This window comes from Gobio gobio, assembly GCF_949357685.1.
Source record: "Gobio gobio genome assembly, chromosome: 4".
NCBI classification, from domain to species: domain Eukaryota; kingdom Metazoa; phylum Chordata; class Actinopteri; order Cypriniformes; family Gobionidae; genus Gobio; species Gobio gobio.
Genome location: NC_137100.1, coordinates 34,693,957 through 34,707,031, shown reverse-complemented (window position 1 = coordinate 34,707,031; position 13,075 = coordinate 34,693,957). Strand labels below are relative to the sequence as shown.

The window sequence follows — 13,075 nt, the reverse complement described above, 5'->3', positions numbered from 1 at the left end:
TGTGAGTCTCCGATGCTGTTCACGTGAGCACCACGATGCATGTGTGTGATGTTGATGCAGGAGCCGGCATGAAGTATTTTTGTTTTTTCTTGTGCACAAAAAGTATTTGCGGTGCTTCACAACATTAAGGTTGAACCACTGTAGTCACATGGACCATTTTAATGATGTCTTTACTAATTTTCTGGGCCTTGAAAGTGGTAATAATGCTGCAGTCTATGAAAAAAGATCTTAATTTGCATTCTGAAGATGAACGATCGTCTTTGGAATGACTAAATAATGAGAGAAATTTTCTTTTTGGGTGAACTAACCCTTTAAGAGGAAGCTGGAGATCTTAAGTGGTAACTAGCAAGGGTAGAAACTTTTGGTCTATGGGTCTTGTGAAACTTATACCGTCATACAATTGCCTACTGAACCTAATACCCCTTTTGTCCTACCCAGATCTCCAATCTGCACATGTCCAAGAACATACAGCCCTCCTTTCTTCAGCTGGTTGACAAAGCAGATGAGCTGACAGGAGGAGCGTGGGTTCGCCACCATCAGTAAGACCTGCGGCCGCCAGAACTTCACATGATCCTTACGGGAGTCTAACATCAGAAGATACTTCCTCACCTGAAAGAACACAGAAAGACCATCTCATGAATTTAAAGTTTATTGCATTCACATGTGTTTTGTGTGTAAGTGTATGTACCTGATGGAAGATGAGTGCTTGGCTGATGTAGCCCCAGCTGCTGGTGGGAGAGCGGTAGTGCAGGATCAACAGGAGGAGCAGCAGCAGTACGATACTGGCCGATGAATACACTGGGTTTATCACAAACATCATTACCACACAGCTGACAATACCCAACAAACATGTGTGCCAAGAGAAAAATTGAAATGTTGGCCTGGAAAGAGAGAAAGGGAAAAAAATAAGTAAAATATAGAAATAAATACACTACTGTTCAAAAGTTTGGGAACATTAAGATTTTTAAAAAATGTATACTTTTATTCCAGAGTGACAGTAAACATTTCTATGCCATTCCTTTAAACTTAACACATAATATTACTGTTTTTACTGTATTTTTTTATCCAAAAAAATTGCAAACTTAGTCAGCAAAAGAGACCAAAAACAGATTACCTACCCCCAACTTTTGAAAGGTAGTGTACATTTACAAACTAAATAATTAACAAAACATGTCATTTAAGTGATTATCAAAAGATAGATTAGGTACAATTTTTAAATAAGAATCATACAATGTGAGATAAAAAGTCGTGAAGTCGCAATTACAAGAAATAAAGTTCCAAATGCAAGAGGTAGTCACATTACAACATATGAAGTCACATTGGGAGGTTTAAAGTCACAATTACCTTATAAATAGTACACACACGCGCACACACACACACACACACACACACACACACACCAGTACCTAAAGTTTGGAGCGGAGGCCCATTCCAGAGCCAGACAGGCCAAATCAACCGCAGCATACGCCAACAGGTAAAACACTGTCACGATACCAGCAATCACATTCAGCTGTCCTGCAAACAGCGTACACTACAACACACACACAAACACACTAAATCGTAACAGACAGACATACTCTTTACATCACGAGTCACAGAAATATCATCCAAAGACACATGCATATGCACAGCTCCCAGTACCTGCACCAGGCCCCAGGTGTAGAGCACAGACACCCACGGGTTCCCAGAGCTGGAGGTGACTGCAGCCGGAGCCAGAGGCAGACCTGAAACCAGATCACAACACAGATCAACAAACCCCTGACACACTCCAACTATTACACAGGATACACCATCATATCATAAGAGTCTTGTCAAACCCAACAATGTAACCTAGTTACTGTGTCAATGGGTGGTTGACAGTATGATTTTATACAGCATTTTTAGGGAATTATATCATTTTATGTCAACACTATTTTTTCAAAAAGTTAATAATACTTTTAATCAGCAAAGATGCATTAAATTGATCAAAAGAATAAGTGAGAATAAGTACTTTTACACGGTTACTAAAAATTCTATTTTGAATAAATGCTGTTCTTTTGAACTTTCTATTCATTCATTCAAAAATCCTTGATAAACAATGTACACAAAAATACTGAGCAGCACAACAGTTTTCAACATTGATTACAACAATAAATGTTTCTTGATCAGTAAATCAGCATATTAGAATGATTTCTGAAGGATCATGAGGCTGAAGACTGGAGTAATGTCTGAAAATTCAGCGTTGCCATCATAGGAATAAATTACATTTTAAAATGTACTAAATAAAAAACGTTGTTTTCAATTAATACATAATAATAATTAAGGTTTTGACTCTCTTTGGTCATTAAAAATCCCAGGATGTCCATCGATAAAGAGTAGGGGTGTAGCCCTGGCATCCCGGCCAAATTTGCCCTTTGGCCCCTTGTCCATCATGGCCTCCTAATCATCCCCATATATATATATAGACGCCGTATTGCACCAGAACGCTCACCACACACCAGCTGATTGGTGGAGAGGAGACAGAGTGATGAAGCCAATCGTATATATATATATATACGATTGGCTTCATCACTCTGTCTCCTCTCCACCAATCAGCTGGTGTGTGGTGAGCGTTCTGGTGCAATATGGCTGCCGTCGCATTATCCAGGTGGATGCTGCACATTGGTGGTGGATGAGGAGATTCCCCCCTTCTATGTAAAGCGCTTTGAGGGCCTAGAAAAGCGCTATATAAATGTAACAAATTATTATAATAATACAGTTCTCAATATTTTACTAATTAATAATGATTATTTGATAAAATAATTTTACTATATTTTTGATTAAATAATAGCAGCCTTGGTGAGCACTATTCAAAACATTTAAAAAAAAAATCTGTAGTGTATAATGATAGTCAAATAGCGCTTTAGTAAAGTTTCTAGGGAAAAGTGTGACATTAAATCATACAATAATTTAAAATGTGTAATATGAGCAATGATAAAAGAGCCACAGTAAAACAAACAGATTCTTATTCTTTTACTTTTATGCAAACAATTGAAAAATTGTGAACTGATGTTTTCTATTTGTACATGCCATATATATTTGGATAAATGTGTACTGGTGTTTTGAACAGGCTTGAATTCTGGATATCTTACATTTATGCTGTCTTACTCTTGTTTAGTCCTTAAATTGAAACTTTTAAAGATGCTTTACATAACATTTCTACAATCATTTTTTTAATTCTGTCACCACAACCCACAGTGTGAAACATTTTCTGTGATTTCTGTGAATAATTTTTTAGTATGTCATCAATAAATTCTAAATAAGAATAGATTGTTTAGTTTTGATTATGTCAAAATTAACTGATTTCAGTAGAAAATGATCGAAGGAAATGTGTATGTATGTGTTGTGATTCTTTTAGTTAAAATTGAATTTTTTACCTTCTTGCACAGAACACGAGCTCTCACACCATATAACAGCCTAGAAAATGCGACAAATTAAGCAAAACTGAAAAATATTCACTAATAATTTTTCTTAGGAACCATGAATACCATTTTCCAAGTATTGCTCACTAATGTTTTCCCATAACACTTGTGGAGATGTCAACAACCACAACACTTATCACCATCTCAGTATCAGTTTCCAGTCTGAAACCCTAAAATGCACATAAATCCACACTAACCAAAAAGCTTGTCCAGAGCAAGAGCGTGAAGGATTCGAGAAGCTCCTATCATGGAGCACATAGCAGCTGAGAGAGACGCGCAGTACACCCCAATCGTCACAAACGGAGGCCACACGTTCACCCGTTGGAACACTGCATAATCATTGATTAACAACAACCTGAGAGAGAGAAACCAAGAAAACGACAGGAGGAATAAAAGCTAGGTGAATGAGCGGGAAAACAAAGCATAGTGTAAATGCATATGGTTTTCATCATGTTTTCCATGTGACTTGAGTGTCATTAACGGCACCTGTCGCAGGTAGAGCTCAGGAGCAGGTAGAGAAGTAAGTAGACAGTGAAGGTGTATGACACCGCTATGATGGTCCCTTTAGGTATCGATACACTGGGGTTCTTCAGCTCACCTGAGGAAGAGAGACTGTTAATGACACTCATCCATTATAAGAGTTATGTTATCAGTATTGTAAAAGGCAACACAATTACATCAGCAACCAAGGGAAGAATCCAAATAAAGTAATTGCGTGAATGGTGTATGTGGTTTTGTACCCGACATGTTGGCTCCAGCCATGATGCCTGTGCAGCTGGTGAACATCACAGCAAATACAGTGGCGAAAGACATCATTGTGTTGGTACTGTAGTCCAAAGAGTAGTGCGCTACAGTGGGAGACATTTGGACAAAATTCATGCCAGTGCAGTAATTACTAGGTTGCATTTGAGGTCATCCATAATCTTCCAAGTACTCTGCTAACTATTGTGCATTTGTGATTAGAACTGTTTTATGATTTAAGTGGAAAACAACATTTTCTTACTGTACGTACATGTCTTTACTTGTACCACACCACAATAATATCAACACCACGGAAATTCATGAATAATTTGCAGTTAACATGTTTGTACATAGGTCAAAGATAACTTCCTGTTTCGGCTGTTGGTCTCTGTATTTCTGTACTTATCCATGTTATGTTAATTATAAATATCTCTTAATTAAAAACTTTAATCAAACATTCTCTAGTTTAAACTAACTAAAAGTCTTTAATTTTACATTTGATCAAATGAGTGTGTCTTTGCTGCATGAAAACTTTAATTTCTTTAAAAGAAAACATTACGGACCTCAAACTACTGAATGGCAGTATACAAAAACTCATTGCCCAAGTATAAATATCCAATAATTTGAATATTTCACTGTCCAATATACCCTTTTTTCCACGAAACGCATAATCGAACAGACAGGACTCCATAATTGTGATCAGTCTCATTTGCCTTTGAAGTATTTTGAAATATAACTGTTAAAGATACTCAATTGTCATCATTACAACCATCCACATCATTATTGCATTGATGATCATCTCACTCACGTCCAAGGTTGTTCTTTAATGTGGTGCCATTGAAGCCTGTGTAGCTGGGGTTGACAGTGACGCTGTGGTTTTTGCCGTATGTGTGTGTGATGTTGAAGCGCTGTGGACTGACAATAAGGGGGCTGATGATGATGGAGATCAGTGACACCGTCACCACCAGCAGGATGATAAAAGAGGCTTTGGCGTAGATATGAGCACCGACCAGACACACCACCAGACATAGCAACAGCACTACAGAGGCGTACAACACGGTGTACCAGTAACCCTGCGGCAACACACGCAGCCCCTGTGCCACAGTAGACCCTGGAGAGAGAAGAAAAGAGCGAAAAGCGAAGCGTCGCTGTAAAACGACTAGGTGGCTTCGGATTTAATTTGTTTAGTACAATGTGCTTCATGCAATGTTCTCTCACCTGGATCCTTCCCGAAGACATCCAGTATGGCCTCCACCAGGCCGAGAACATACACGCCACATGCACATACCTTCGCTAAGTAAAACATCAGGCCGATACTGCCTCCAAACTCTGGTCCCAGAGAACGACTGATCATGACTAAGACTAAAGAGTTAAATTTCAACAACAACAATATGTAAACACTCATGAACAACAAATTCCAATTAGAAGTGAGCATCCCTTTGCCTTACTCACTCTGAAGAGCAAAGCCCTTGAAGGGAGGAAGGCACTTGTTTGTCAAAATGTAGCCATTTGGAACGCTCTTGGCAAAGGGAGCAACGGAAGACAATGTCATTTCCTCATTACCCTTATCTTAACCCAGGTTAGATAAAGCTGGGGCCACATTAAAAGATTTTTAAAAACTTGTAAGATTTTCAAAATGTGAGAGACCACAAACATGACAATAAGAAATCATAGATTTAACCGCTTTGTTCAGGAAAGCACACCACACACACTAACAAATTCCATTCACAAATAACAAGAGTCACGCCTGTGCTGCTGTAAACACAGGAAATCTCGCAAAATCTCTCATCAAACGTGACTTTAAAATTAAACAAACATGGCGGTCGGCCGGCAAGAAGAAATGGCGCTCATAGGCCCAGTTTTACAAACAGGGCTTAGGCTAAACTAGGATTAGGCATTACTTCAATAAGGACATTTAAGTAACTTTTATAAACGTTCCCTAGAAAAAAAACATTACTGGTGTGCATCTTGGGACAAAACAATAGCAGTGACATATTTTAAGATATATCAGTGCAAGTTCCTTTCAGTTAAAACAACTCAAACATGCATTTTAGTCTGGGACTATCTTAAGCCTTGTCTGTGAAACCAGGGGATAGTGTATGGACTGCTTCTTAGAGAAAATTCACGGGGAAAAAAGGAAAATTTTTAGATGAAGTTGTGGAGACAGTGTGAAGATGGACTTTACATGTTACAGCACGAGGTGGAGGGGAGTCTCCTGTCAGCTCCCTTTTTGATTGGGTATTGTTTCTATTCACATGATAATCTCCAGAGCACTGAGTTTATGGGTTTGTCCTCGGGGTTCCCCCCACACAACAGGATTTCTGATCGTAAATATTCAACATGTCGAATATTTACGTTTCGAGCAGATTCAGTCACTCTTAACATACCACAGGAAAATCTGATAAGATAATCTGTAGAACCATCAAGATAATCAGGACTTCACCTATTGTCGGAAGGGGAGAAATCGTTCCAAAATCACTCCGATTATCTTGTGGTGTGTACCCAGCATTAAGGTTAGTGTTAGTCATTTAGTTGGGGCTAGGGATTTATCAATGAATGTTGGGGCTACTGTAAGAATGGATTTCACCTAAGAATGAACTCAAGAAATAGAATCTGCAATAAGACAATAAAACCTCACTCATCTGATCTACAGGAGATCTACAAGAAAACACAAGACCACACCTGGCCCAATCTGATCTCTTCCTCCTATCGAGTACCTGACTCCTCTCACCCTCTCCCTCCCCTCAGGGCCCAGACAATCATGCAAATCTCACAGATACTGCCACAAGCTGTTTCTTTGTGGTCAATATAAATACTTTTGGTGCGATTGGCAAAGAGGTTTCATTCCCACATCAGTAGAACAGGGGCCCGTTTCAATAAGGAGGTTCAACCAACTCTGAGTTTAAACCTGAACTCTGAGTTGACTTGCTCTGAGATGGGAAACTCTGAGTTTTGGGTTTCAGAACAGCTGAATTGAGGTAGTTCAATCAACTTTGAGTAGACTGACTCTGAGTTAAGCACTCCAACTATGAAAAGCCACGATCAATGGAGCTCCGAAATTACGATTCACCATGGCAACAGCACCCAACAAAAAGACGTTTGCATACTTCCCGGTCAATACGTAAGTTTAATTCTTAATTGTTTTAATTTTCATGGTATCCAAAAGGCAAAAAAAGAATGTGGCAGCAGCTAAAAATGAAAAATAAAAACATAATTCTATCAGGTAAAGCTATAAGCATAAAATGTTCATGGGTGTAGGTTTAATGACTTTACAAAAATTTGACATATTAAATAAATATTGTGAATAAATCAGTGTCCAATGTGCAGCAGCTTTTCCCACATAGACCCTTTTCACAGACTGTGATGACGTTTTTTAACGGTCATTAATATCGTAAATCCTGCAACGTTTTTTGTATTATTTTTTTTTTATGCATGTACATTTATAACACTAATACTTTGTATTATATTACTTTTGCATCAAATTACAAAAAAACAAGTTACCGCTGCTGTGAGGGTGTTTCTAATACAGTGTCTATGGGAGTGATGGTGAAAATTAACATCTTTCTCTCTTTTCACTGCAGTTATCAATCTCACTCTATTTTCCCCTCTTTTTGAAAGTTGTGAAATCACTATTGTGGAGTTTTTCTTTTGCTATTTGAGCAAATGGGGACACAAATATATTTTTAATGTATTCTCTCATTCACCACTATAAAAGTTAACCCAACTATGACGACTTCAGATTCAAAGAAACCCGGAAATGTGAAAAGGGTCTATGCTCTTTTCACATAATGAAATGTTCTCTAATCCCACCTGTTACATTTATTAATTAGGGTAATGACATTAACATTTGACTTCTACTCAGGCCAGCCCAACATCAGCACCACTGACCGATGAAAAGGAGATGGAGGAAGAATATTAACATCCAACAGCAAAAATAATAAAGTATTTGTAGGAAATAAAGATGTAACGGTGACGGCCCGATAAATTCAAAAATTTAAATACATTTGTTTTTGTTTTTTGTATTTCAGCTTTGTTACAAAGATGACCATAAAAATTGTAAATAAATGTATTTAACAGCTGTGGTGGTGGTTATGGCATATATCTCGTACTACCACCTGGCAGCATCCTTCCATTCCATACAGTAATCCGTTTTCAGAAAGTGTGATGATGGGAATATGAGTGCCATCAATGCGTCCAAATCCTAAAGGAATTTCTAATTATTAGGTTTCTTCAAGAGGTTTATCAAGTGAACAGCAGGATCCTTCCTGTATAAAAGGACATGCCATTTTTGTCACTCTGACAGTGTCCTCATGATGAAAATATGAGCAATGAATGAATGTTCATTGCGTGTGTTGCGTGTGACCCTTTTACACACGAAACTGCTCTACAGACAACATTTCGGTCAAACCTCTACACATCTCAGATCATTTCTTCATCACGTTTAATCTTCAACCAAAAAATGCTTTTCTTACTATGTATTTTTGTCAAGTGGCAGATAATTTAATTTGTTTTAAGTAAACTTTGCTTACTTTAGATTTAGAATAAATGTATACTTTTTTTATTTTTGTACTTGAAATACGACCAAAATACTCAGTAAGAAAAGCATTTGTGGCGTTTGAATGAATGAATTAAGTATTTAAACACTGCTGGCGCTTTAAAAAACTCTGGGTTTACCAAAGAAAACCTGCTCCTGACCAGGTTAAGTTCACAGAGTAAGTTACCCTGGTAACTGACTCTGAGTATAAGTTACCTCTCTTTTAGAAACGGGCTTGACTTAGCCTGCTTTCTCGGGTTTGACATAACTCCCATTCTGAAATAGAAAACCCAGAGTTTCCCTTATTTCAGGATTAACATACTCAGAGTTTTCACTTAACCTCATTTCTGAAACAGGCCCCAGGTCAGAATAAAGAAAACAAAGCTTGTCCCCCTGGTGTGGGAGATGCTCATAAAGATCTTTTGATAAACATTTGCCCCGAAGCTAGGCATGACCATTTGGGCACAAGAAAAGGTTCAACCAAAAGCTGCATAAATATTTGGGTGCTAAATGTTTATTGTTCTTTTGTTCTATTTGAGTATTTAAAGGGAATTGGCAAACCACTCAAGGAAGCATCTGTAATCATAACTTCCCACAATGTTGCGGTGTGTCTCTATTGCCAGGTATGACTCTTTGAAACTATTTTCATATTAACTTTGTAATTGTGTTTTATCTTTTATGCTGATCAGTTGTGTTCCATGTTTTTTTTTTATTCTATTATTTAATGTTTTTGCCTGGCTAAAACAAACATGCATCTTGATTTATCTTGTTTTATTCTGAAATCATTATTCTAGTATAGCTCGATGTGGAGTTTCGTTTGCAACGCCCCTACAAATGGTGTCCCTTTACCTAATAGAGTGTAACAGTCGGGTTCCGGAGGTAAAAACTCTTCTGATGAAGCTGCCAGCCCGCGTTATTTCAGCTTATTTTTAATGGAATTCCAGGTGAAAAACCATTACCAGAGAGTATTAAAAAAGCAACCAGCTCCAAAATAGCTCTGCCCCCCTCCCATGAAGCACTGTGAATGACGTAATTAAGCCAATCTCCTTACACTCTCAAAATACTGAAATATATATATGTTTAATTATGTCACAATATGTTTAAGTTTATTGCAAAATATCCATATATATATCCATATATATATATATATATATATATATATATATATATATATATATATATATATATATATATATATATATATATATATATATATATATATATATATATATATATATATATATATATATATATATATATATATATATATATATATATATATATATATATATATATATATATATATATATATATATATATAGATATTTTGCAATAAACTTAAACATATTGTTTTTATACATATAATCAACATTTGTAAATGAGTAGTTTTATATCCCTCCATCGTTTTTAATTTGATTATGCTGTTCGCAATGCTTCATAGGATTGAAGTTCTTTCCACTCACTAAAAAAAGTTAAGTACACAGTTATTTGTCTTTTTGTCTGATTTTCAAAAACTTTTTTGCTTCAAATCAAAGTTAGTAGTGTTGTGATTCACCTCGTAGCTGATTGGCTTGGTTCATGGCTTATAACTCTTTAACAATGACTATTTTAAAATCCCTGTGGGAGAAATTAATGAAAAAAATACTTCTAGAACCAGCGCCTCTAAAAAAGGGGCACTCTAAGGGGCACACACTGTTGCACTCTATTACTCTTCGAGGAGCAAAAACAGCGTTTGGAATTCACCCTGCAAGGTGAAGAGATATAAGATATATCTCTCACCCTCTATAAGGCAGAGAGATTGGTTAAGGATACAGTAGGCTCCGCCCCCTTCCACCGCACCATTAGTTGAAATAGCACATATAGACAGGATTGTCAATGAAATGATGAAGTAGGCCACAAACAGCATGAGGAGACCATGGAGAAGACCAGCATGACCCATAACAAAACCTGAAACATAGACACTTGTCAGAATAATTTATGTATAAAAACACACCTGGAGCTACAGAGAGGGGTTATAATGTGATACATCACCATTTGAAAACGCTTTTTGAAATCTCCTGCCATGCTCTTCTGTCTTTCCCTATGTCTGACTTACCTGTGCGAAGAAAGAGCACAATACTGAACATGGAGAGGATGGTGGGCACCATAACACCAAAGAAGGTGTCGAGTTTGCGGGGGTTTGATTTGGGGGATCCCTCTCCTGTCACTGCAGATCCACTCCTGGAATCTTCAGCATCTCCTATCATGCTGTAGACCCCGTGAACAAGAAGAGGTGAGTGCTCGTTTGCCATGGTCTGAAAAACAGGAACCTGCAGAAGAAACCGTTTTCTGTTCAGTACAAAAACAAAGTTTTTAAACTTTCTTTCAGCTATTAAAAGAGCCTTGACTGTTTTTATTATTATTGAAATATGCATATCATTAAACTACTAATCAAATGTTTCAGTCAGTAATATTTTTATTTTGCATGAGCACATTAAATCCTGGGGATAAAATCTATCATGTTTCTACAAACATATCTGTTTTCAGTATTTAAAATAAGAAATGTTTCTTGAGCATCAAATCAGCATATTAGAATGATTTCTGAAGGATCATGTGACAATGAAGACTGGAGTAATGCTGCTGAAAAATCATGCCATTACAGGAATAAATTACAAGACACTTGAAGAAACCTACCTGTAAAAGCTACCTTAAAAACTGTGTGCAAGTGTACCTAAGACATAATCAGTTTTAAACGCAAAGGGTGGACTCACCAATATTGATTTGATTTAGTTAAAAAAAAAAGTTCATTTATAAATAAAATCTATTCATATATTTGCAGGTTTCTTCAAGCGTCTTAGAGACATTGCCACAGTTTAGTCTGTCTCAGTTTTTTCGGTTTCTTCATGTAATCAAAGACAGACTCGATGATGGTGAGATCAGATCTCCATGTGGAGAATATCAGCTGTTGTCAGACTCCTTGTGCATACAAAAATCTCACTGGATTATTACAACTAATGGCAAAAGGAATGTTTGGAAATGTAAACTGATATTTCCTAATGATACACTATGGCAAAATATATAAACAACTGGCTTAAAAAACAATTTTGGGGGTGAAAATACTAACATGCCTAAGACTTTTGCACAGTACTGTATATATTCAAATAGAAAACAATCATTTTAAATTGTAATAATAGTTCACAGTATTACTGATTTTACCTTGGTGACCATAAGATTATCTTTCAAATAAAAAAAATATATCACCAACCCCAAACTTTTGAATGGTAGTGTGTATTTTTGTTGTTGTAATGTAATAATTATTTTAAAATTGGGTCAAAAAGAAGAAATAAAACAATAATAAAAAGCAGTCCCTCTTGCTAGCATGTGGTAATGTTAAGTTCATGATTGGATAAGGATTTGTTATATAGACTATTATAGGTATATGTGTTCATCTATTATTTTACAAGCATAAGTCATTAAATGTCTTCACCGTATTCAGTGGCTTAGTGTTTTGTTAATTTTCATGTCTTTTTCAGGCCTGTAAATCAGTTTTCAAATTGCCCGACATTTCAATGACAGTGGGAACCCTGAGACTAGTACAATACATTGAATGTCACATTAGATGTCTCATTGAACGTCTATGTTGCATCGTTTTAGTAGCGGAAGTAGCCTACAGGACAATGTAAACAATCCGAAATACTTTTGAAAAACAAGTGTTATGTCCCATAAAGGTAAAGAGAATAATCTGACTATAAAATACCCCGCTGCCATATAACAACAACAACAACACCACCCCCCAAGTAGTTTGAATAAACTAGCAGGCATTCATTCCAGAAAAGGCATTTGACGTTTCTAGACGAGAGGGAGACCTCCATCTCCTTAAGCAGTCACTGATGCCTGGGCGTGTAAGGTTATTATGATACATATAACGGCAAAGTACAGTAGGGAGGTGGAAAAACAAACACAACCTACCTGCCCTTTACAGCGGCGTCGCCGATTTGAGCGGTATGTGACTTCCGCTTTTAGGAAGAAACTACACAAAACCACAAGGAAACCAAACTACCCGTTTTGAGAATGTGGATGCAGGATGTCCTAAATTCGGTATGTTTCATCAGAGCATCATGTCGAGTTGGTTTCGTTTCTTTAAAGAATCGATGCGCAGGTAGAAAGTTCTCAGATCTCGTGATTAAAACCCCCGGGACATGACGGATGGTGTGACCTCAGTGGACCTGACTATGATGAACAACAGACAGCAAGACCTAATGAAAACATAAATCTATTATGTAACGGTCCAATGAGATGTGATAATCGAAACGCGTACTCCCATACGACAGCACGGCGGGACTGAGCCGCCTGCCTCTTTATTTGTTTAAAAAAAAGGGTC

The 13,075-nt window shown here is 37.0% G+C and overlaps 1 protein-coding gene across 1 annotated transcript in view; it reads right to left on the bottom strand.

The window, feature by feature from the left end:
* slc12a9 (solute carrier family 12 member 9) overlaps positions 1–13,075 on the bottom strand; it is a 21,566-nt gene extending 8,491 nt beyond the window's left edge. Inside the window, exons 1-12 of the mRNA XM_079815332.1 lie at positions 12,664–13,075; positions 10,811–11,024; positions 10,528–10,662; positions 5,400–5,537; positions 4,990–5,292; positions 4,181–4,288; positions 3,927–4,038; positions 3,638–3,795; positions 1,642–1,724; positions 1,407–1,531; positions 689–881; positions 435–609 (exon numbers count right to left, since the gene is read on the bottom strand). Coding sequence (XP_079671458.1) covers positions 435–609; positions 689–881; positions 1,407–1,531; positions 1,642–1,724; positions 3,638–3,795; positions 3,927–4,038; positions 4,181–4,288; positions 4,990–5,292; positions 5,400–5,537; positions 10,528–10,662; positions 10,811–11,006 — 1,726 coding nt within the window. The 5' untranslated portion in view covers positions 11,007–11,024; positions 12,664–13,075. The remainder of the gene's footprint in view (positions 1–434; positions 610–688; positions 882–1,406; positions 1,532–1,641; positions 1,725–3,637; positions 3,796–3,926; positions 4,039–4,180; positions 4,289–4,989; positions 5,293–5,399; positions 5,538–10,527; positions 10,663–10,810; positions 11,025–12,663) is intronic.